This window comes from Myotis lucifugus, unplaced genomic scaffold (genome assembly GCF_000147115.1).
Source record: "Myotis lucifugus unplaced genomic scaffold, Myoluc2.0 scaffold_279, whole genome shotgun sequence".
NCBI lineage: Eukaryota > Metazoa > Chordata > Mammalia > Chiroptera > Vespertilionidae > Myotis > Myotis lucifugus.
Window position 1 is genome coordinate 1591018 of NW_005871327.1, and position 25154 is coordinate 1616171.

A 25154-nucleotide genomic window follows, 5' to 3' on the forward strand; every position below is an offset into this window, starting at 1 on the left:
GTGCGCCGAGCGGGCCGGGGACTTTGCGGGCGGGTGACTTGTTGAAGGCGGGGAAAGTGAAAGCCCGGAGGACCCAGGACGGGGGGCTCCAGCAGGTGGGGTGACGGCTGGGTCCGGGAGTCGCTGTGGGGGTCGTGGACACACCAGTGGTTTCCGAAGCGGAGCCCCAGTCGCTGACCTTTGAAAGTTGCAGAGACGATTGAGATGTCACTGGGTGGTGTTGGGGAGCCGGGTGAAATGGAGATTCCCTTGGGAAAACCACAGCCGGTTGAGATGTTCAGAGGGGAGAGCCCATGGCCTGCGATGGTGCTGCTGGGGGCCTGCGGGAAGGCTCCCCGGCCTGGAGGAGGCCTGGTCTGTGCTGGAGAGGGGTGGCTTCGGGGCTCAACGGTAGCCCATGTGAGGACTGAGACGTCATTGGACGAGGTAGAGCAGTGGACAGCTGTCTCTTGGTGGGGAGACTCTTAGGTGGGATTAGGCGTTGGTTCAGGCCAAGGTGGGTAGATCCCTGCCAGTGACTGTAGTGGGAGAGTGATTGAGTGGCTATGTAAAGAGTATTGATCAATGGCATGTGGTCGAGTATTTAACATTTGACATATTCAAGAACTAAGTGTCCATTCTTGGGCCAGAGAGGTGGACGCCTGCATTGTGATGAATCAGATTTAGCAGGTGGGAAGGATAAGTAGTGAAATAATTGAGAGATGGGGTGGGTGGGGGGAGAGATTGGTGAGTAAGATTCATGTGCGGGTTAAGAACCTTTGATAGTCCTGTTGATTTTTTTTTTTGACTGGATGCTATAAATTTGGGAAGTTTTAGCAAGACATTAATGTTAGCGTAATGTTATGGTCCTACGTGTACATTTAAGAACGACCTCCTTCCTAACTAGTGAAAAAGACCCACGCTGTTAAAGACAGAGGTGGCTTAGTAAAAGGAGCAAACACCTAGATGGCATACGGATGCTTTGAGGAATGAGAATTCCATGTTAGCTGGTGGTGTGGACCAGAAGGGAAAATGTAACGCAAAGCCGAAGCAGTTGGCATTGCATCCATAGCGTTAGGACCTGGGATCTAGTGGTGTTGAGCCATTGGAATGTTACTTTGGTAACAATTCTGAATGTTAAGATGATAATAGTTCCATACGATATGGTAGGGGGATAAGAAGGTGATTGACTCTGAGATGAAGGAACAGTCTCCATACTGCTCTCTTCATATAAGGCAGTGATGGCGAACCTTTTGAGCTCGGCGTGTCAGCATTTTGAAAAACCCTAACTTAACTCTGGTGCCCTGTCACATATAGAAATGTTTTGATATTTGCAACCATAGTAAAACAAAGACTTATATTTTTGATATTTATTTTGATATGCCATTTAACAGAAAAATCAACCAAAAAAATGAGTTCGCGTGTCACCTCTGACACGTGTGTCATAGGTTCGCCATCACTGGCAGTTTGTGTGTAATTTGGATTTTGAGCTAAGGGTTCCTGACCTGGATTCTGAGATGACTAGCACACGTGAAAAGGTACTTCTGTGCACTGGAATTTCTTCTGTGGGCTCTTTCCCCCCGGCCTTCAGGAGTTGCCTGCGCCTCCGAATCAAAAGCAGATTCTCTCTGGCTTGTGGGGGGTAAGTACAGAGGTCTCACAGCAGCATCATCAGCCGCGTACTTGGTCGCGGTGACTTGGGACAGTGGTTGCAGTAATCAGGAAGCTGGCTCTCCCATTGGCTTCTGTGTGATTGGAACAAATCTCATTTACTGTCCAGTTTTCCCATTGATGTTGTGGTGAGACCCCTGCCCAGACCACTCATAACGCATTGCGGTGCTTAACAAGTTGGTGCTCTCTGCAGGGTGCTTTGAGCACTTCTGAGAGTGAGAGATTCTGTGTTATACAGCTCAACCTTCTTCTCGCTTCTCAAACTCTATCTCAGGAACAGACCGAATTCAGCTTTGGTAGCAGTGATTAGCACACTTGATTAAGGAACTGAAAGGAGTAGCTTATCCATCGATCTTGTTCTGTTTGTCTGGGTTTTGTTTTTTATTAGTTTTCCCCTTTCGGTGGCAAGACAGAAATAGCGATGACAATTGTAGAAAGTTAAGCAGAGGTCCCGGGGGAATAGTGGAATAAACACTCGGTGAGCGCTAGCTAACCTTAGGCTGATACCAGCCCTAAATTTGTGTGATCTCGGACATGTTACTTGGCTTCCTGGTGCCTTAATTTTCTTCAAATATGAACTAATGCTGGTGGGATGACTGGCTTGTCTGTCTGCCTTGGTGACTATGCTGTTAGGGCTTATAGAAACTTTATTTGCTCTAGATCAGGGGTTCTTAATATCTGTGTCCCATGTATCTCTTGGCCATCTAATGAATCGTGAGGTCCTCTTCTGAGAACCATGTTTTTTTAAATGCATCAGTAGAATTACAAACGACACGGAAACAGTAAAATGTTAAACAATTGTGATAGTCACTTACATGCTTCTTTATGACGCATTAAGTAGCAAAAAGTAGCTACAGGTCTAACAGTACCATAATTTTGAAATAGTGATGAGTATAAATACTCCGTGGCCATGTCTGCAGGGGCTGTATGTGATGTGAAAGTGTCTGTGGTTTCTCTTGGTGTCGCAGTCACAGGACAGCTGATACTACCGCCAGTTGTCACCTATGTTCACAATTGAGGGCAGTGCTAACTTTTACTCAGAGGTTAGTGACTGTGAAGATGGAAGTTCCCCAGCAAGTTCACAGTTGCCCCTCCTCCCTCCCTGGTCTCTCCACAGACCCCTGGGGAGGCAGTAGATCCTAGATTAAGAATTCCTGCTCTAGACCAACTGATTTTCAAAAGTCAAATGATCTTATGGCCACTTGCATGCTAAGCTTTGCAATATTTTCTCAGCATCTCCGCCATGCTAACAACAAGGGCATAGAGGAGATCTAAAATAAAAGGCCATTTTGCAACCAGTGGTGACTGTTCTTGGTTGTGGAGAAAGTGAAAAACAATGATTAGAAAGAGGCTTTTGCGTCTGCTGGATTCTGCTGTTTCTAAACTCCCCAAGTCTTCGTCGCGATGGACTTGGGCTGCAGTGCTCCAGCTTACCGTGTGAGTTTTAGTGGTTTTGCCTGCCTTCCCATTTTTGACCTACACCTAATCATTTTCTTCCAGATACTGTTTTGGCTTCAGCGCCTTGGGGAACGGGCGGTTCTCTTTGAAATTGGTGTGAATTGGGGGATGAACTTTTCCATTCTTCTCATCCCTGTAGGACTGAACGTGGGACTAACTGGCGTCACTCCACGTTGACCTAAAACTTCCCATCTGCGTGGGAAGCAGAGCTCGTTCTTGGGAAGCTCCTGTGCCCCGATGTAGAAGAGAAAGCGGATTGGACATCTTGAAAGGTAAAGAGCCTGTGATGAGCCCATCACTCCTGTGGTTTAATCTCAGTGGGTTGTGTTGTTGTGTCTTTTTCTGCAGGGTCTCTTGTAAGTTAAAAGTGCGTTTGTTTGTTTATTGTTGTAGCAGTCCTCAAGGCAGAGGTCATGGGGTTAAACGTCAGTCAGAACTGCCGGTGCAGTGACCTTATACTTCTCTGTGAGCAGGGACTTCTGCAGGAACGCACCTCATGGGAACGGCGGGGGGTGAGGAGTTAAAGCAGGTGTTCGTCCTGTCGCCATTGGTTGGAGTGACTTTGAGGCCTGGTAGCACTGCCAAGCCCCGGCTCAGTTGGGCTCCACCAGCATTGGTTGAGTTTCTGCTGGGTGCTGGGTGCTGAGAGGATGAACCTCCTTTCCGGGGGCTCTAACCATTTAGCAACACCAGCCAGGGCTGAAATTTAATTTTGAATGCTTAAATTTTGTCAAAATGCTTTCGCTTTTTTATTTGCTTGCTTAAAGTTCGTTAGCTTCAAGGATGATAGATGTCCGTTTTTCCCCTGTGAGTATGAGAACAAGTATTAGTATTTTGTTTGCACCAAGGTTTTCAGTACGTGCCCATAGTCTAGTTTTCTTTTTGTCACACGTTGGAAAGCTTGGTTCTTCTGATTGTGTATTTTTCTGAGAGGAAGCCTTTTAGCAGTTGGCGTGCCAGAAGCTAAGGAGCGAGGAATGGAATCCTGAGGCCTGTTAGTCCCACATTCTAAGTTTGATTCTATGCCTTTTATGGAGCAATGATCATAGCCTAGAAAAGTTTGTTAAACAGGACAGAGTTGTAATACACTTGACTTCTTAGAGCAGGACAGTGGGAAAGGATCACTGGAAGAGTTGAAATTGGAATCGGAGCAGTGATTCTGGCCGGGGTTCGGTTAATTTGTGAATTTCCTTATGACTTGTGGCAACCTGTAGGGCAGTGGTTCTCAACCTTCCTAATGCCGCAGCCCTTTAATACAGTTCCTCATGTTGTGGTGACCCCCAATTTCATTGTTACAAATTGAACATAATTAAAGCATAGTGATTGCCCTGACCGGTTTGGCTCAGTGGATAGAGCGTCGGCCTGCGGACTGAAGGGTCCCAGGTTCGATTCCCGTCAAGGGCATGTACCTTGGTTGCGGGCACATCTCCAGTGAGGAGTGTGCAGGAGGCAGCTGATCGATGTTTCTCACTCATCGATGTTTCTAACTCTCTATTCCTCTCCCTTCCTCTCTGTAAAAAATCAATAAAATATATTTTTTAAAAAAAGCATAGTGATTAATCACAAGAACAATATGTAATTATATATGTGTTTTCCGATGGTCTTAGGCGACCCCTGTGAAAGCGTCGTTCGACCCCCAAAAGGGTCGCGACCCACAGGTTGAGAACCGCTGCTGTAGGGTCTTCTTTGAAAGTTTCCTAAGTGATCTGGCCTTAGCACACTCTGGGACTTGGTTCTCCCGTGCAGTCTGGAAACTATACATTGTGGGCTAAGGGGGCGCAGTGCCGCACTTCTGAGTTGTAAGGCCTCTTGCTGGACATGCTCCTCTTGACGAGAGCCTCCGTGGATTGACCCGCTCAATTCAGCATGACACTGCGCACAGTAGGCACTCAGTCAGAGGGAGTCACGTGGTCCGCATTCAGCCCCCTCCCCCCAAAGCCTATGAAAGGAGATTTCCTTGCTCAGTGCCTCCGGGTGGATTACAGCTGGGAGGAGGGAGGAGCGGAGAATGATCTTCACTTGGTGAATCAAGAGCGTATGTGGACTTCTGTCTCCCTCACCTATACAGTCAGCACGGTTCTCCGTGCTAATAAGGAATGTGCAGAAGCAAAATGGGCTTTTTTCCTGCTAAGCTCCCAGAAATTTGAAAAGAAGGACAGTCAGTTTTACTTGTTCTTAGTATTTCTCCAGTCTCTGGGAATGAAACGTGCGGTTGGGAAGGAGGGAGACTCACAGCCTGGAAACAGCTACTGATTGACAGGATGCCCTTCGCACTCATTCTGTTCACACGGGAGATGACCGCTTCCTCTTCAACTCATGTTCTAGGATAAATGGGCAGCCTGTCCTTTTCTTAAGATATTCAGTAACAAATCATATTGTTGATTTTAAAAATCCACTTAGGAGTTCTTCTTCTTTACTTTCTCCTTGTCCAGGTGAGGGTCACCTTTGAGCCAGGCGTTCCTGGGCTCCTCTGACTTCTCACCTCCAGGATGAGCACTGCCGTGTCGTGACCCTGGGGGTTTGGGTGAGTAGCCTGATGGACGATCCCTCTAGAAAGCACGCCTGGCTTAGACGATTGGGGGGAGGGGGGGAGGTTGGGCGGGCTCCCGATATTTTCTGGCAAATACCATGTGCCAGACACTATGGTAAATGCTAGGAATATGGGGATGAACATAGCAGTCTTGGCCCCTGCCTGCATGGGGCCTGGTGAGAGAGGTGAATGTTACACGGGTGAGCACATCGTTACAAACATGGAAAGTGTTGTGAAGGTGAAACAGGATGCGATGAAAAGTGTGAAAGGGAGGGTGTCATGGAGATTCATGGCAGTCAGGTGTCCCTCCTCTCCGAAGAAGAACACCGAGGCTGGGACTCAGTCGTTCGGCAGAAGTACTCAAGCTTCGGTTTGGGTTGGAATAAGGGAGAAAGGTGTCAAGAATGACTCTCCAATTATGGGCATGAGCTGGAGATGAAGGCACCATCTACTAAAATGTGGAAGACCGAAGGGAAATGTTTTTGGGAGGCAGGGTATATAGAGAAGAGGAATTCTTTGATCTTGTTAAGTGTGAGACATTGAGGTGGTGTCAGGTTGGCAGCTGTGTCTGTAAGTCTGCAGATGGAGAAGTAAAATTGGGGTGGTTGGCATGGAGAGAACTCACAGAATGAGAAGAGGAGCCAGGGTGGAGTCCGAGGAACTCTGAATTGTAGAGATCGGGGCGAGGGGGTCAGCGATTGGGGGGCTGGAGTGGTAGGAAACCTAAGGAAGTGTGGTGGTGTGGAAACCAAGAAAGTCTGCTGGTCTGTGAAATGGGCATCGCAGTGGCCCCTGCCTTCCGGAGGCCGTGGGGGAGCAGCTGTGTGTGGACGGTGCTGGGAAGAGAGTTTCAGGAAGGAAGCGATCAGCTGGCAGGTTCCAAGATGGAATAAGATGAGGTTAGAGACGTGGCCCGTGGTGACCTTAACAAAAATAGTGGTTCCTGCGATCTGCGGGGAGACGTTGGTTTAAATGGTTAAAGGGTGACCGGCAGGTGAGGAAGTACATGAAGGCCGTGTCCTGTCAGCTCTCTGGAGCAACTTGGCTCTGAAGGAGAATGGGATCTAGGGCTGGGTTTTGTTTTTCCTTATTGTTACTCTTAATCGGGAAGAGGCTACAACATGTCTGAGCGCTACTGGGAAATATTCAGGAGATGTGGGAGATGGAGGGCAAGGCCAAAGGAGAGAGAGAGTGCTCAGTCAGCTGAAGGCGGGGGGCACCTGTGGGGGATGGCGTTTGGGGAAGAGGTGACCCCTTTCTGGTTCAAGAATAGAGAAAAAAGAGGGAGTGGGTGGTGATGTAAACAGGTTGGAGGTAAGGTGGTGAGGACTTCCTGCCTGGAGACCTCTCTTCTCCCTATTAAATCCTGGGCAAGACCATGCGGGAGAAGGGGGAGGGGGGGGAGGAAAGTGAGAGTTGGGGATGGAGAAGGTATGGAGTGATGTGAGGCGAGTGAGCTTGCTGGAGAGTGGTGGTCGCCATAGGAGTAGCTAACCGGACGCCGTGTTGTGCCGTTCAGCGGCTTTTGGTGGCCCAGCTCGCCTTGTCCCCCAGGTCCCTGCTGTGACAGGCATTCTGTGGAGGCTGGCTGAACGCCAGTTCTGCCTCTTACTAGGCTGTGACCCAACTTACCTGGGCAACTCACTTAACATCTCGCGCCTCAGTGTCCTCATCTCTCAGTAGGGAGAGCAGTGGTTCCCGCCTTCTGGGGTGGTTGTGAGTGAGTGACAGTGCTTAGAAGAGTGACTGACACATAGTAAATGTTTTAAGTATTTTATAGAAGAAAAGAGGGAAACATTGTATATATAGATCTAAGCAGTTAGGAGATGTACTTGGGGAAAATAATCTCTCGCTGGCTATAATTAGCCACTCTGGAGAAGATCTTTCCAGTCCTTAGAAGTAAACAGTTGAGTATAAAGTGCAAACGTAGGAGCTGAAGAGCCTAATTTTATTCTTTGGAGCCGAAAGACAAGATGCTTGGCGGATTCTGCTCAGTGGTTGAGGTGTCAGGAAGGCCAAAGCTGGGTGGCTTATTCCCACCCACCCTCCTGGATTAGGGGTTGAAACACCTGGGATTTCCGGGTACTGGGTGACCCCACATGCTTGTTCCAGCCTCTGTGCTGTCCATCCAGCCATAAAGTGATGGCAAGGAGGTGACTGAGAGCAAAGAGCCCGGTCACCAAGCACCTGCTGGAGACCGAGGAGCCGTTCCCAGCCGTGTGCTCTGTCCATTCGTCTGTAAATGCCTGTTGACCAGGTTGGACTAAATTGTGAGAATGAGAAAGTGTATGGAGAAGTACTTCGAAAATGGCAGTGTTTTATGTTCTCAGTATCATTAGAAATTGCCTTTGCTAGCAGCTCATCAGAAGTGCCTGACGTATTGAGGTGACTTGGTATCTGGAATATGTTCTGAGGTCTTTGGGGGAAACACATGCCAGGTGCTTCTGTTGTGGAGGAAGCTGAATAAGTCACCGAGGGTTCAGCCCCTTCTTAGTACAGAGAAGTATATAAAACGGAAGAACTTCAAAGCAAGATACTTGTCTTCAAAGAACATAGTGTTTAAGGGGGATGCAATATACACATAAGACTGTTCAGTACGACATGTGATGGAGGGCTGGGATGCGCGATGCAGACAGAAGGCAGCAGGAGAAGTTACAGGAAGGGACTGTATCGGTGGTAACAGCTTTTCTTTTCCTGAATAAGTATTTCCTGATGGCTCTCTCCATGCAAGATGCATTCGCTGCTTCTATTTTACCAGTGGCTCCTGATGTTTAGTGAGAAGTTACAAAATGGTTTACGACTGTGTATGTCAAACTTGACATCCACAATCAATTTTATAGTCTAAACTGGAAAAAAGAAAAAGCTGAAGGTGGTGTGGGATAAAAATACAACTTCACCTGCAATCAAGACCAACGTGTTTTGGAGCTGCTTTCCCCTAAGGTTGACACAGAACTATTCCGTAGTATTTTATTTTAGTTCTTTTTCCTGACTTCACGTAAAAAGCAAAGAATGTAATCGTGGGCCTCAGAACTTCCATAAATTCCTCTCAGTGTCGCAGGTAAAATAGCTGGGACTCTTGCACATTCTGAACGAAGAAGTAGACATTTCCCATGTGACAGCGATCATTCTCAGTGCCAGACCCTGGAGCATCACGAACCCTCCCAGTGTCAGTCCCGCTCCCGAGGCCCCACATGTATGTAGCTGTAACACCTGAGCTGCTGCTCACTCCCTTGGGTTCCTGAGCCACGAATCCTGTGTCTAATAATGTCCTCCTTCTGTCGCCTCCCCATCGGAGAAATACCAGAAAGCGGGGAGGGAGGCGAAGCAGCAGTGGTTGCACAGACACCTCCTTTTCCTGCCTGAAGGGCTTTCTCATTTGCTCTCTGGCTCGGTTTGGGCATATTTTCTTGACCTTTATGCTTCAAATTAGCCTTGCAAATTGGCTAAAACAAACCTTAGCCTTCAAAGATGTTCTTTTACCGGCACATTCTGGATCCTTCCCAGGCTTCCCAGGCCTGCAGCCCCTGCCACTGAGCAGTGAGGACAGGCGCCCACTTGACATAACTGACGAGGAAGATGATGGGAACCGGGGGAAACTGATTGGGTTTGGTATTGGCTCAAGCGTTGGTTTCAGCGGTGCCTCCTGAACCGGCTCCCAGCCGCGGCCCTGAGAGTGCGCGCGGAGATTCATTTGCTTCATGGTTTGAAGTCGGGCGGGCTGGTTGCATTTCGGTGCCATTGTTTGTCGTCAGAGGTGAAACACCAGATTGTTGCTATGGATTTGGAGTACCCAGTGGTGTTCAAAGCATTGTTTTTAGAAAAGAAAACCTCAAGTTTCTGCGGGTTTTATATTTGGAAGTAGAGAAATGTAAGGGAAAATACGTGGCTCAAGATAAAAGTGTTTTTCTCGAATCTGCCCGGGACGTGATGCCTGGGTGGGAGGCTCGGTGCTTGGCAGAACGTCTTAGTCACTCTCCGGCTGCTTAGCACCAGGGCCTGTGGGCCAGTCTGTGAACATCACCCTTTCCTGTGACCTGACGGAAGCCGAGGCCTGGTCTAGCTGCTGCATCGCCGAGTTGGCTGCTGTGTTCACCTTGATCCTGTTCTAAGGGCGTTTTATGTCTCTGGTTTTGCTCCCAATCTTTCTGGGTGTCCTTTCCCGCAGGGTGCCCTGGAGATGCGAGATTTTCCTTTGGCGGCAGGAGGCACACACCCAGAGGATGCTGGAGCTGCGAGGGGAGAGGACCCACTTCCACAGCGGAGGAAAACAAAGAGGAAAAAGGCACCGAGGCGGCCAGCGCTGAGGGGCGCCCCCTGCTCGCAGTGGGCCACTGCCACTGCCCTGCGCAGCCGTTCCTGCTGCCGCCCGAGAGGAACTCGGGGAGCCCGTCCTGCCTGTGACTGCCAGCTCAGGATTTCGATCAATGCATTCCAGCAACCCCAAAGTGAGGAGCTCCCCATCAGGAAACGCACAGAGGTGAGGCGGCCGCCCGCGGGCCGTGCGACCAAATGGGGAAAGGAAGCGGCCGTAGATAAGGAAATAGTCATAGAAGAGTAAACGCAGCGTTTCTGTCAGTTTTTCTTTGTTACCTTTTGTCCATCCTCCCCTTCCAGTCCTCTTTACCTGGCCTCCTCGCCAGAGCCCAAACGAAAGGGCCTCCAGCACCACCCAGTGCCACAGTCCAGAACTAAGACAGCAGCCCCTCGACTGGGAAGCTCTTTCCTCCGGCCCATGTACTGAGGTTGATGTTTTACTAGAATTTTCCTGGTCCCCTGGGGGCAGTGGCTAGTGTAGCCTATCCAGCGTGACGCTGCTTGGGGGTAGGGACTGGGCCCTGGGAGGTAGGGGGTTTCTAACCTGCCAGTCATGGGGGTCTCCTTGCTCTCAGGACCTCGTGTTCTCAGCAGAGAAGCTGGGCTCCGTTACAGCTGTCCCAGGCCGTCAGCTGGGGGTGGGGTGGCAGTGTGATCTCCGAGACCTGTTTGTTTACTCTGCGCTAGTCTCCGTGTAAGAGTCACTTCTGTGTACATAGAAACCGTTGTTCTTTATTGACAGAAGCCCTAGAGATGGGTCCCCATGTGGCTCTAGGGTTCCCGAGACCTGGCAGGCCTGGTGTGAGCCGCCTCTCCGAGCTGGGAGCGGGTGGAGGGAACCAGCAAGTGGCTGAGGTGAACGGGTGGTGACAGGCCTCCCGGCTCCCTGACCCACGCTAGGGACTGCCTCTCCCTGATGTGCCGACCAGCTGCTCCCAGCGTCTGATGGCCTGTTGTCTGTCTCTTTCAGTAGCCCTAAGTCAAAGCAGGAGGTGATGGTCCGTCCCCCCACAGTGATGTCCCCATCTGGAAACCCCCAGCTGGATTCCAAATTCTCCAACCAGGGTAAACAGGGGGGCTCAGCCAGCCACTCCCAGCCATCCCCCTGTGACTCCAAGAGTGCGGGCCATACCCCTAAAGCGCTCCCTGGCCCAGGTGGGAGCATGGGGCTGAAGAATGGGGCTGGAAATGGTGCCAAGGGCAAGGGGAAAAGGGAGCGAAGTATTTCCGCCGACTCCTTTGATCAGAGAGATCCTGGGACTCCAAACGATGACCCTGACCTGAAAGGTATGTCTATAAGATCTCTGAGACTCAGAGGGAAGTAGGTATTTCGGAGGGAAGGCCTCTGGCATTGGCGAATGTCGGGAGCCCAGAGCCAAGTGGGGAGAGCAGGTGTCCGATCAGGAGCTTGCCTCTGAGGTGGAACTGTTTCTTCTCCTTTTCTGATGCTAAAGCATAGTGTGGAACCACCTTGCTGAGGAATTCTTGCTCTCGAGGATGCAGGTGCTGGGGTTATGGCCGCCTGCTCCATGGCCCTCACCATGCTCTGCTGGATGCTGGCCTCTGTGCTGTTTGTACTTCAGTATCAAAGCCAGCCGCTCCGGTTTGTCTGTGGGAGCAGCCCCCACTGGAGCAATTTTTCTGGCCTCTCCTCTTCTCCGTCAGATTCATCCTCCATAACTTGGGTTTTGTGCTGTGCGGTTGCTACTTTGCCAGAGTTGTGGGCACAAGGGGATCCCTGGCACTAGTCCGGGTTTGTCACAGCCAATGCCAATGTGGTAGAGACTTGGTGGCCATGGAAATGGAGTGAGCCAGGAAGAATGGGACAGCGGCTGTGGGTTTAGGCCTTTTCCTCCTGGTATAAAACCAGAAATCTTAACTGCAGGCCTGCACATGGTCAGTACTCAGGAAGTGGGAGTGTGATTCCCCAGCCCAGATTAGGAGGAGAGCCTGGGGAGCCACCATCGTTCTCCCCCCAGGGGTCTGTGGGAGCGCCGTGGCCGGGAAGTCAGATGCAGTTCTGTCCTCAAGGATTTGAGCGCACCCGGACAGCAGACCCTTAAACAACTATGATAAAATGTGTACAATTCGAACTGCTGAAGTAAGAGAAGTTAGGGCTCGGGGGTGTCCAGTCCAGGCCACGTGGTTCCAGAAAGGTTTCCAGGAAGAGGGGACATTATGCTAATATCTGAAGAATGTGGGGAGAGGAGGAGGTGGGGAGCAGTGCTTTATAATTCGTCATGGAGGGAAAAGCATATTTCAGTTCAAATGAGTAGAAGAGGATTCCTCTTAGCAAGGTACTTCCTCCTTGAGATTTTCAAGGTGGGTTTGTGTTGTGATGCTGTATATGCTGGCAGAAGAGAGGGGTATTCGTTCTGTGACATGAGGTTTTCATTCTTTTAGAATGTAATTCTGCTGACCACATAAAGGCCCAGGACTCACAGCACACACCACACTCGATGACCCCGTCAAATGCTACGGCCCCCCGGTCTTCTCCCCCCGCCCATGGCCAGACTACTGCCCCAGAGCCCGCAGCTGCTCAGAAGACTCCAGCCAAAGTGGTGTATGTGTTTTCTACTGAGATGGCCAATAAGTAAGTTGATGGCTGTGGCTTGCTGTTGGCTTGGCTTACGTGTCTGGACACCTAAGTTCTTATTCCCATTGAAAATTGCTCTCCTCCCTCATTTGTATTATTATCATTACAGTTAACAGCATAGAAAGAGGTAAAATAAAATATAAAACCTTGCCGGTTGGCGTAGCTCCTGTGAACCAGGAGGTGATGGTTTGATTCCCGGTCGGGGCACATGCCAGGGTTGTGGGCTCCATCCCCAGGGTGGGTGGGGGGGTGCAGGAGGCAGCTGATCAGTGATTCTCTCTTATCATTGATCTCTCCCTCTCCCTTCCTTTCTGAAATCAATAATATATATAAAAGTGTATATTATAAAACCAGTGTATATATATATAAAACCTCCCCACCCCCACTCCCCAGAGGCAGCCATGATACTTCCTTGGCTTTCCTTGCAAAAATATGTTGTGCTTATGCAAACACACATTATAGACCTTTGAAACACAACAAGGATTGATTGCATCAAATACTTTTCTACAACTTAGTAATCTTTTGTAAATAACATAAATATTACATGTCTATTTTAGGATAATTAGAAAATATAGATAAATTTAAAAGAAAAAAAAATCTCTCGAATTCACCAAGATAACTAACTGCTCTAAACATTTTGGTCACGTGTTTCTGGTGGATGGGGGATCAATGGATTTTTAGTTATTTATAAAAATGTGGCCTGGCTAGTGGGCTCAGTAGTTGAGCGTTGACCTGTGAACCAGGAGGTCGATTCCCGGTCAGGGAACATGCCTCAGAGTGGGGCATGCAGGAGGGAGCTAATCAGTGAGTCTCTCTCATCATTGATGTTTCTATTTCTCTCTCTCCCGTCCTCTCTGAAATCTGTGTGTGTGTGTGTGTGTGTGTGTGTGTGTGTGTGTATTTGTTTTGTTTTGTTTTGTTTTTAATGTGAATAGATCCTACATAGTTTTCTGCCATTTTTTCACTTGAGATTTTTCAATGAGATACAAAGTGAACCTTGACAGCCTTCATTGATGGTTAGGTGTGCGGTTCCATGCTCACCGTCTCAGGCTGGAGTTTTGAACTAGGATTCTCTATAAAACACCCACCACCGTGTATTGGTTTGAGGGAGAAAATCTTGTGGTTTGTTTCTAATGCCTCTTTTGGGATTTGCTAATGGCTGTCTTTTAATTTTAGAAGTTTGGCAGTAAATGATAGACATTGAAAACCTGTTTCTGTTGAGCTGGTATCACTCAGCATTTCGAGTGGTTCTCCGTACTCCCCTTCCTCCCGCTGACAAGTTCGTTCTGGGTGGAGGTGCTCTGGGCTCGGTCAGCAAAACAGAAACCAGCCCCATGTGTGCTCTCTGTCTCCGCAGAGCCGCCGAAGCGGTGCTGAAGGGCCAGGTGGAAACAATCGTCTCTTTCCACATCCAGAACATCTCCAACAGCAAGGCAGACCGAAGCACAGCCCCTCTGGTATGTGGTTTGGGAGTTGGAATGATGGGTTAAAGGTTCTGCAGGGACCAGAGGTGGGAGCTGGTGACTGTCTTCAATAGGGCAAGGGTCCTAAGCTGCGTTCGGGGCATCTAACCCCATTGGTGAGTTACCAGGAGGGAAAAGGTGAAAAATAAAACAGGAGTTATGTAGGTATGTTAGGGTTTCCTTCATGTAACTATCTCTGGGACTATGAATTCATACCCTGTGTATAGAGCAGGTTTTAAAAAAATAAACACTCTTGAGCTAGTTGAAGGGCAGAAAAAAGCAACAACTAAAACTACAATAGTGGAGTACATGCCAGTAAATCATGAAGTCATAGACAAATCAGAGTCTCTGTGACTTTCAAATGATTCTTATTTATTTCAAAGAGGACCATTGAGCCCTAGCCGGCTCAGTGGCTGGAGCGCTGGCCTGTGGGCTGAAGGGTCCCGGGCTTGATTCCTGGTCAGGGCACATGCCCGGGTTGTGGGCTCGATGCCCAGTGTGGGCCGTGCAGGAGGCAGCCAATCAATGATTCTCTCTCATCGTTGATGTTTCTCTTTCCTCCCTTCCTCTCTGAAATCAATAAAAACATATTTTAAAAAAAGAGGACCATTGAATGCTTTTAATTGCTTGATATTTCCAAAATTATAATAAATTGTTAGTCTGCTTCCTGTCTGGAACATAAGCACCTAATAGACAACTACGCTGGAAAAGCATGCGATGGTGGTTTTGATTCAGGCCGTCCTCCAAACGGAACCAAACGATACTTCTTGTGTCTGGCATCGCCACTGCCCACCGATGCCGTGGGGAGACTAGGAAGTTCAAAACAGTCTCTGCTGCGGGAAGCGTCACACCGAGTCCTGGGATCAGTGTCGACCATGGGACAAGCTAGAGGGCAACAGGACTGAGGGACAATGTAAGATAAAGTAGATGGCATGTCAGCAAAGTCCCTCTCTGTTGACATAGCAGAGCCTGGGCTTTCCTGGACTTGGGAAAGGCATTTCCTGTTCCTCACGGTCTCCACTCCTTCAGGGCAGAGGGCGGAGAGATCTGACATTTAAAATGTGTTTGTGTGTGTGTGTGTGTGTGGGGGGGTGTCTATCTGTATATGTATTTTTAAATGTATGCTTATATATATATTTAAATTTTAATTGTCCTGGAATGCACAGGGTACAATGCAACTCTAAGCAACATTTTATTGACTTAATGACAGATCTCATACAGTTTTCACCTCCACCCTCTCTCATGCTAAAATGCAATCAGAAAGGGAGTTAGGCAGGGAATTGGGGATAATTAAATCACCTTTGCTCCAAGTCTAAAATAAAAAGGATGGTACTGACGTTATTTCTTCCGTCATGGTCACCTGATATGAAATCAGTGCCCACCCCCCACAAACAGACAAAACCTGGTCGACAAAACTAAACCTAAAACGGCACTGGAAGGAAGTGAAGGTGGCCTCCACACTCCACAGTCAGAGTCAGGGTGTGGAAGACACTTTGACCGCACAGGGTCCTACAGGCTCAGGGTCCTGCAGGCTCGTGCCCTGCCCCACACCAGTCTCTGCAGACGGATGTGCATGGACACCTGCAGGTGACACCTCTGTGTACATAGTCATGGAATGTGACCGCTCTAAGGTGTGTCTTTGTGTTTATTCAACACAGACTGTCCCTATGCAGAGACACACATAATGATTTATGTACAAATTTGCACACAGGTAAACATTCCAGAGAGGAAGTGGGGAGCCAGGTAAGGGCCTTAGGGGTTTGGAAATACAAACTGGATTCAGTGAACAGGTAGGAGCAAATGAATCAAAAAGGGACCGTGGGGCACCCTGGAGGCTGGGAAAGAGCCCCGAGGCGAGGTTTGTGGCTGGGCCCTTCTGGTCTTTAGTTCCTTCAGCGCTGCCAAGGTTTAGACCCAGAACATACATGTCCTTCTTCCCCACACGGACAGCATCCATGTCACCCGCTGTGAGCGAGTGTGCTTTCACCCGGGACTCGTGTAGCGTTGGTCCTTAATAAATAATAATAAGGGGATCATCCAGTCTGAGACAAGGACGGTCTCCTTTCTATTGGAAAGAACAGATCGAGAGACACCACGCGCCAGGTAGCCTCAGATTTCTCCACAGGCGCTTCCTGCCTCCAGATGATCTTACTGTAGTTAATGTACAAATTCTTATCAAATATGGAATCAGTGATCACAGCCTGAAAGCAGAAACCAGAGATGCCAGGCTGCGTGGAAACTCAGGGCGAGGAGAGGAGACGCTGGAAGGAGGCGGCCTGCCTGCAGCCTCTGGCTGGGGCGGAGCTGGGACAGCACTTTCTCTCTCAGCTGAAAACATCAGGCCTTTTGATTGACAGTGAGACGTCTGCGTACACGGTTGTACTTTCGGGGAAAATAAAAAGGTGTTACGTACAGCCTCCCACATACCAAGGAACTAATCTTGCCCTGAATCAGAAACACACAGTAGACATGTGATATCAAACCTGTTCCTCGAAATAGATACTCAAATGTATTCGCTTGGCAGTGGCTCTCCTGGCAGGCTGAGACAGTTATTGGAACCTAATCTTCAGTGAGGGGAATGGAGGCCAGTTGACAGGAAAGGGGAAGAAAAAAATCAGAATGCCTCCACGTCCGAAGTGGGGTCGCACATGGGCCATTTCCACAGCAAGTGTCAACGTAGATGTGTGTGACTGAGCCCTTTAGAACATATCTTGCTCTTTTAATTGCCCTTTTGTTTAATTTACCAATGATGTTTTAAATCTCGTTTATGTGCAGAACACACAGATATCTGCCCTTCGGAACGATATGAAACCTCTCCCACAACAGCCCCCAGCTCCGGCCAACCAAGACCAGAATTCTTCCCAGAATGCCCGCCTGCAGCCAACTCCACCCATTTCGGCACCAGCACCCAAGCCTGCCGCGCCCCTGCGTCCCCTGGACCGGGACAGTCCCGGGGCAGAAAACAAACTGCTTCCTTCAGGGGGCAGTCCTGCCAGCTCCACTCCACTGCCCCCAGATGGCACTGGGCCCAACTTGACGCCCAACAACCGAGCGGTGACCCCCGTCTCGCAGGGGAGCAGTAGCTCCTCAACAGATCCCAAAGCCCCGCCGCCTCCTCCACTGCCCAGTGCAGAGCCCCCCGCCCTGGGGGAGAACCCCGATGGCCTGTCTCAGGAGCAGCTGGAGCACCGGGAGCGCTCCTTACAGACGCTCAGAGACATCCAGCGCATGCTTTTCCCCGATGAGAAGGAATTCACAGGACAAAGTGGGGGGCCCCAGCAGAATCCTGGGGTATTAGATGGGCCTCAGAAAAAGCCGGAAGGGCCGATACAGGCCATGATGGCTCAGTCCCAAAGCCTAGGGAAGGGACCTGGGCCCCGGACAGATGTGGGAGCTCCATTTGGCCCCCAAGGACATAGAGATGTGCCCTTCTCTCCAGATGAAATGGTTCCGCCTTCCATGAACGCTCAGCCTGGGCCCATGGGCCCCGACCACCTGGATCACATGACCCCTGAGCAGATAGCCTGGCTGAAGCTGCAGCAGGAGTTCTATGAGGAGAAGAGGAGGAAGCAGGAGCAGGTGGTGGTGCAGCAGTGCTCCCTCCAGGACATGATGGTCCATCCGCACGGGCCTCGGGGGGTGGTCCGGGGGCCGCCCCCTCCATACCAGATGGCCCCCGGTGAAGGCTGGGGGCCTGGGGGTGCAGAGCCGTTTGCTGATGGGATCAACATGCCGCACTCTCTGCCCCCGAGGGGCATGGCTCCCCACCCCAATATGCCAGGGAGCCAGATGCGCCTCCCGGGCTTCGCAGGGATGATCAACTCTGAAATGGAGGCGCCCAGTGTCCCCAACCCAGCATCGAGACCAGGTCTTTCTGGAGTCAGTTGGCCGGATGATGTGCCAAAAATCCCAGACGGTCGGAACTTCCCGCCTGGCCAGGGCATCTTCAGCGGCCCCGGCCGAGGGGAGCGCTTCCCGACCCCCCAGGGCTTGTCTGAGGAGATGTTTCAGCAGCAGCTGGCAGAGAAGCAGCTGGGCCTCCCTCCGGGGATGAGCATGGACGGCATCAGGCCCAGCCTGGACATGAACAGGATGATCCCCGGCTCCCAGCGACACATGGAATCGGGGAACAATCCCATTTTCCCTCGGATCCCAGTGGAGGGCCCTCTGAGTCCTTCCAGGGGGGACTTTCCAAAAGGAATGCCCCCGCAGATGGGCCCTGGGCGGGAACTGGAGTTCGGGATGGTTCCCGGTGGGATGAAGGGAGATGTCAGTCTGAACGTCAACATGGCATCCAACTCTCAGATGATACCTCAGAAGCTGAGAGAGGCTGGGGCGGGCCCCGAGGAGATGATGAAACTGCGCCCCGGGGGCGCGGACTTGCTGCCCGCTCAGCAGAAGATGGTGCCCCTGCCATTCGGGGAGCACCCTCAGCAAGAGTATGGCATGGGCCCCAGGCCGTTCCTCCCCATGTCTCAGGGTCCAGGCAGCAGCAGTGGCTTGCGGAATCTCAGAGAATCCATCGGGCCCGACCAAAGGACTAACAGCCGGCTCAGTCACATGCCACCACTACCTCTCAACCCTTCCAGCAACCCCCCGAGCCTCAGCACCGCCGCTCCGGTCCAGCGTGGCCTGGGGCGGAAGCCCTTGGATATCTCCGTGGCAGGCGGCCAGGTGCACTCCCCGGGCATTAACCCCCTGAAGTCTCCCACGCTGCGCCAGGTCCAGTCCCCGATGCTGGGCTCGCCCTCTGGGAACCTCAAGTCCCCCCAGACTCCCTCGCAGCTGGCAGGCATGCTGGCGGGCCCAGCTGCTGCTGCTTCCATTAAGTCCCCCCCTGTCTTGGGGTCTGCTGCTGCTTCGCCTGTTCACCTCAAGTCTCCGTCACTTCCTGCCCCATCACCCGGATGGACCTCCTCTCCGAAGCCTCCCCTCCAGAGCCCCGGGATCCCTCCAAACCATAAAGCGCCCCTCACCATGGCCTCCCCGGCCTTGCTGGGAAGCGTGGAGTCAGGTCAGTGCTCGCGTCCTTGCGGTCACCTTGTAGCTGGAGCCTGAACGCCAGTCTATTTGCTGTAGGAAAACTGCTGTCCTCACTTATCGTGCAGCCAGAGGAGGCAGCCTTTGCCAGCGGGCATCTTTGTTGGCAAAGTGCATGACCAGTACTTCCCTGGGGTCCTGCAGGCGTGTCAGATCCCAGGAGAGGACACAGGCTCTTAGTGCCGAAGGCACCTGTCAGATGGGTAAAAGGAGAAGGGAAGTGGGAAACCTGTCCTTTCACAGAATAATTTACATTTGCCAAGTAAAATGTCAGCATTGGGTAAATACGGCTTTAATCACTAGACCTCCCCACTTCAGGGGGCTGCCCTCGCGTCGAGAGAGTCTGCGTCTAATCCCAGGCCGAGAGGAGAGGCTGCGGAGACCTCAGGGCTCTCGCACATGCGCGCGGACACGGGCAGTTACCACGAGCCCCCCCCCGCCCCCCTCCGTAGACTGCTGTTCTCATGATCAGCTGCAGGTTATTGGTATTTTCCTCCCAGGAGAGGCTCCCATGATGGCGGTGGTTTGTGAAGGAGACCAGAGGTGGCCGCGGAGATAAGCACTGGGGTGTAAATACCAGGTCCGAGCTGTCTCCACCTGAGAAAGATTAGAATCAAAATGAGACAAGATTTATCCTATAAGCCAAAGTGTTTCTCTCTGTGGGGTAGCAGTTCACAAAAGCCGTACGGTGAAACAGCCCCCTCAGACCTTTTTATTTCACACTTGTTGTGGAAATTAAGAGCGTGGGTAGGGCCCAGCCTGTGTGGCTCAGTGGTTGAGCATCGACCCATGAACCAGGAGGTCACAGTTCAGTTCCCAGTCTGGGCACATGCCTGGGTTGCAGGCTCAATCCCCAGTAGGGGATGTGCAGGAGGCAGCCAATAGATGATCCTCTGTCATCATTGATATTTCTATTTCTATCTCTCTCACACACACTCTCCTCTCTGAAATCATTTAAAAAACACACACATAAAAACAAGAGCGTGTGTAGGGTGATGGGTTAGTACCTGGGGTCAGAGCGCTAGTCTGGCCTCACACTATACTAATCCCTGACTCAAATCCTAAATTGCAATAGGCAGGGGAACAATGCACTCATTTCACATTATTTTAGCGAAATTGTGGTCTGTGAACCGTCTTTCCCAGGCTGCACTAATATTTTTAACGCATTCTTGCTGTGTTTGTCTTCCCCTCTGCGGACCTGTCACCTCCGCCTCATGCTGCCGTCTCCCTCTGTCCACACACGGCGCTTGACTGGAAGATGGATGATTTGTGTCCTGGGTCTAATAACACTGCCCTGTTCCTCGGCCTCATCCCTGGCCTTGCTCGTTCACAGAGGCCCACGAGCCGTCAGGAGGAATCCGACTCCCTGCCCACTTGTGTTTTCTTTTGCTGTCTTCTCCTAGGTGGCCCCCCGCCGCCCACAGCCAGCCAGCCTGCCCCTGTGAACCTGCCGGGCAGCCTCCCTTCCAGCACACCGTACACCATGCCTCCAGAGCCGACCCTGTCCCAGAACCCGCTGTCCATCATGATGTCTCGAATGTCCAAGTTTGCAATGCCCAGCTCTACCCCGTTATACCACGACGCCATCAAGACCGTGGCCAGCTCGGACGACGACTCCCCTCCCGCCCGTTCTCCCAACTTGCCATCCATGAATAACATGCCAGGTAAGAGCCAGGGAGACGGGATGTAGAGCTGGTGCCAGACAGGAGAAACTTCTCGCATGTTTTTGATAACTACAGACCTCGATAGATGGAGGTTTTAAGAGGATTCAGCGTGTGCTTCTGAGAGAGCAGGTTTCCTTATAGAAGCTCTGGGGCTTCTGTTACCCGGGTTTGGGGCGGGTGTGGCCCTCCTGAGGCCGCACTGAAAGCAGTTTCTTCTTAACATGCTGCTTAGAATGTCTTTAGTTCCCCAGTGTTTCCTGAAAGGGCAGCCTCAAACCACAGCAGCCATAGGATTTCAGACGGTGGGAAGCCCGTTTCCTAGAGAAGCACTTGAGGCTAGAGAGGAAATTCCTCCCTCGTCCGCACTCTCCCACGCCTCTCTAGCCCCGTCTCACGAACACTAAGGGACATCATCTGGGGGTGAGGTGGGTGGCAGAGACACTGACTTTTCAGCCATTCTGATTGCTAGGAACGCTCTTTATCCCAGCAATCCCTGAGTAATCAGGGCAGGACGTGCTGTGCGGACCGATCAAGCATCGTCCTCACACACTCAGTGGAGATTCCATAGACCAGCTACTGCAGTGCCCCTTCTTCATTGGAAGTGACCGTTTCTCTAACATTTCGTATAACCCGAGTGTGAAATGCTCCCTCCGTAAGGCAGTGTAAGGTGATAATCCCAGTGTCAGTCGATGAAGCTGTCCTTGTTATTTCTGATTCTTGGACTTTCAGGGCTACTTAATCTTCCTTCTCAAAAAAGCACTGTGCTTAAGTCATTTAGACACATTGTTTGCTTCTATATTAAACGTCTCCAGTGAAGACTATCTACTCATTTGCATACTAATTTGTAACTTTTCACACAGGAGACTTTGTTCCTAGCTGTCTTCTACATATACCTGTGTCATACTGTGTAGGACAATAATATATTGTCTTGGAGAGCTGTGGCTGGTGTGCCCCCAAATGTACCATCATCTGACTGAGGGCAGGGGCTGTGCGTTGTGTTTTCCTAAGTTACCATGCACATTTGGTGCACAATAATTTTTTTGTTAATTTGATTATAGTACTGAGTTGCTTTCAGTTAAGTTGATACCTTTTCTATCTTTATTTTTCTAGGACTGGGCATTAATACACAGAATCCTCGAATTTCAGGTCCAAACCCCGTGGTCCCGATGCCAACCCTCAGCCCAATGGGAATGACCCAGCCGCTTTCTCACTCCAATCAGATGCCGTCTCCGAATGCCATGGGGCCCAGCATACCTCCTCACGGGGTCCCCCTGGGGCCGGGCTTGATGTCCCACAATCCTCTCATGGGGCACGGGTCCCAGGAGCCTCCGATGGCACCTCAAGGACGGATGGGCTTTCCCCAGGGCTTCCCTCCAGTACAGTCTCCTCCCCAGCAGGTTCCTTTCCCCCACAACGGCCCCAGTGGGGGGCAGGGCAGCTTCCCAGGAGGCATGGGTTTCCCCGGAGAAGGCCCCCTGGGCCGCCCCAGCAACCTGCCCCCGAGTTCAGCAGACGCAGCACTTTGTAAGCCTGGAGGCCCGGGGGGGCCTGACTCTTTCGCTGTCCTGGGGAATAGCATGCCTTCAGTGTTTACAGACCCAGACCTGCAGGAGGTCATCCGACCTGGAGCCACCGGCATCCCCGAGTTTGATCTGTCTCGCATCATTCCCTCGGAGAAGCCCAGCCAGACGCTGCAGTATTTCCCTCGCGGGGAAGTCCCAGGCCGCAAACAGCCCCAGGGGCCCGGGCCTGGCTTTTCGCACATGCAGGGGATGATGGGCGAGCAAGCCCCCCGGATGGGACTGGCATTACCTGGCATGGGAGGTCCAGGGCCCGTGGGAACTCCAGACATCCCTCTTGGCACAGCTCCGTCCATGCCAGGCCACAACCCAATGAGACCACCAGCCTTTCTCCAGCAAGGCATGATGGGACCGCACCATCGGATGATGTCACCAGCACAATCTGCAATGCCCGGCCAGCCCGCCCTGATGAGCAATCCAGCTGCTGCCGTGGGCATGATTCCTGGCAAGGATCGGGGGCCGGCCGGGCTCTATCCCCACCCTGGGCCTGTGGGCTCTCCGGGCATGATGATGTCCATGCAGGGCATGATGGGACCCCAACAGAACATCATGGTCCCCCCACAGATGCGGCCCCGGGGCATGGCCGCTGACGTGGGCATGGGTGGATTCGGTCAAGGACCTGGCAACCCAGGAAACATGATGTTTTAAGCTGCTACGATTGGATGTGCCGATCCTCGTCCGGATGAGATTTCAGTCCTGAGGGCTGCTTAGGGGCCCCAGGAGACTGTCGGTCATGCAATAGGAGAACAGAGACCCGAGGGCTGCTTTGGGGGAGGGGGGAACTCGAGAATGTATGGATTTACCAGAAAACAAATGATTCATTTAATCAACAGGTGTGTGTTTTTTAAGATTTATTTTTTAAAGATTATTTTTGTGGACTTGGGTATCCCATGATGGCACCTCCTTTTGGGAATCTGTAGCCGTGCTTTAGAATCGCCATCGGTCACGTGTTGCACCGTTCTCTGTATGTTTACGTCCTTTGGACTGGCTTCTCCCAGGATTCTTTTCTGGTTTTGTTTTCGCTTTGGGCTTTATTTTTGCGTGTACTGTACTATATTGTAAAAGGGATTTTAGCAGAGACGAAAGTCTTTGGGACGCGAGGAGAACAGGATGCTGGGCTGTTTACTTTAGGTGGAGAATCCATCTTCAGACCTTTGGACTATTTTCAACTCCAGTGTACAGAAAAACCAAACTACGACCTCAGAGCAGAGTATTAATGAAAAGCACAAAAAAAGGAACTAAGTTCAGCGAGGGGTGGGGGGAGGGGGAAATATTTTCTTTTTGAAAATCATGACATTTAGGACATTTTGTTTTTCAGTTCAAGAGTCTTCAGCACTGTCTCCCCGTCTGCAAACCCACCGTCCGTTCTCTCGTTTTCCCTCCCCTCCTTCCCACCTCCTTGGTTAGCGTTTCCTTCCCTCGTGTCCCCAGGGGCGGCCCCTGCTTCCCTCTTCTCTGTCCCCTTTGGCAGCTGCAATACACGGTGTTCTTTTGGGGAAGTAACCTGGCAGACTCCTTCATGCCGGCGGCCTCCTGGCTTCGGGGGGAAGCCCATCTTTGGAATCTCCAGGGTCTTTCCCTTCGTCTTTTCTTCCCCAGTATACCTTGCTTTTTGTTCTTTTATTAGGAATTCCCAAGTGAATTTTATTAATGTGGGAGTGGAACAGATGCTAAAAGCTACCCAGGATTTTGTTTTTAATTTTGTGGTTCCTCCCCTCCCTGCTCCCATGCGTAAAACGTTCTGTGTAACCTCCATTAAATTTGGTACAAAACCACTCACCAGAGCTGTGGTGTCAGAAAATAAATATATTGTTTCTTACAAAAGTGAACTGCCTTTTTGTTTGTTTGGATTCCTGTTGCCACGTGATCAGAAGCATAGCGCCTGTGGATTGGAGGTGACTGACGTTGCGGTTAGGGGAGATCCATAAAGGGCCTTCACAGCAGAAGCAGAGTCCTTGCTACTGAGTATCTTGTAGATTATCTTGTTCTGTTCCCAGCGCCATCATAAAATCCTGGCTGAAGGCAGAGGAGCGGCCCTGGTCCCCCTGCTGAATGTTACCTCAGTGGTTCTCAACCTTCCTAATGCCACGACCCTTTAATACAGTTCCTCATGTTGTGACCCCCAATTTCATTGTTACAAATTGAACATAATTAAAGCATAGTGATTAATCACAAAAAAAATATGTAATTATATATGTGTTTTCTGATGGTCTTAGGCTACCCCTGTGGAAGGGTCATTCGACCCCCAAAGGGGTCGCGACCCACAGGTTGAGAACCGCTGGTCTAGGGGCTAGTGACCAATCAGAGGGGATATCAAGGCACCAGGATCTGCAGCCTTTATAAGCCACAGGGAAAAAGAACTCAGTGGGACTCTTCCCCCTCCCTACCGGAAAGTCCATTCTGTGTGACTCGTTCCCTTTCCCCATGTGAGAGTCTGTACTTATTCTTCAATAAACCTCCACCTTTGCTATATCACTTTCTCTCCGTGGATTCATTCTTCGATTCTGGCAGACAAAGAATCCAGGTTCCAGTCCCAAAATTCCTTTTCACTATGGAGCTGGCAAGTCATAAATATCTTCATAAAGGTTGGTGCCTCCCCCTCCATTTACCTTTTTATAGAACTGGAAATCTGGGCTTAGTGGTTTCTCCAGCAACCAGTATTTTTGACCAGTTGCTTTCAGATTAAAATTAATGCTAAAAAATGTTTCTTGAAAGCATTATTATTTTTCCCAAAATGTCATTTAAAATAAATATTTCACTACACACGATAATCTAATTTAAGCATGCATGATAGGTCTTAAGACACAAACGTGCACTATGGGGACTCTGGTGTTAATATTAAAAATAGAAGTTCCAAAA

At 50.7% G+C, this 25154-nt stretch overlaps 1 protein-coding gene across 5 annotated transcripts; it reads left to right on the forward strand.

Annotated features, from left to right (window-relative positions):
- Positions 1-3236: 3236 nt before the first annotated feature.
- On the forward strand, positions 3237-24121 carry BCL9 (B cell CLL/lymphoma 9). 5 transcript variants are annotated; one of them, XR_002831853.1, is made up of 10 exons: positions 3237-3380; positions 5541-5632; positions 9804-10115; positions 10923-11239; positions 12356-12545; positions 13906-14005; positions 16787-19025; positions 20455-20715; positions 21826-23128; positions 23614-24121. XR_002831853.1 is itself a non-coding variant. In XM_023763245.1 (9 exons), exons 3-9 carry the CDS (start codon positions 10063-10065, stop codon positions 22941-22943), a joined length of 4278 nt encoding a protein of 1425 aa, XP_023619013.1. In that variant the 5' UTR covers positions 3237-3380; positions 5541-5632; positions 9804-10062; the 3' UTR covers positions 22944-24121. The 5 variants fall into 5 exon arrangements, 4 of the variants coding, with proteins under 4 accessions (XP_023619013.1, XP_023619015.1, XP_014320600.1 ...); XM_023763245.1 differs by having other exon boundaries at positions 21826-24121; XM_023763247.1 differs by having other exon boundaries at positions 10923-11017; positions 21826-24121.
- The last annotated feature ends 1033 nt before the right edge of the window (positions 24122-25154 follow it).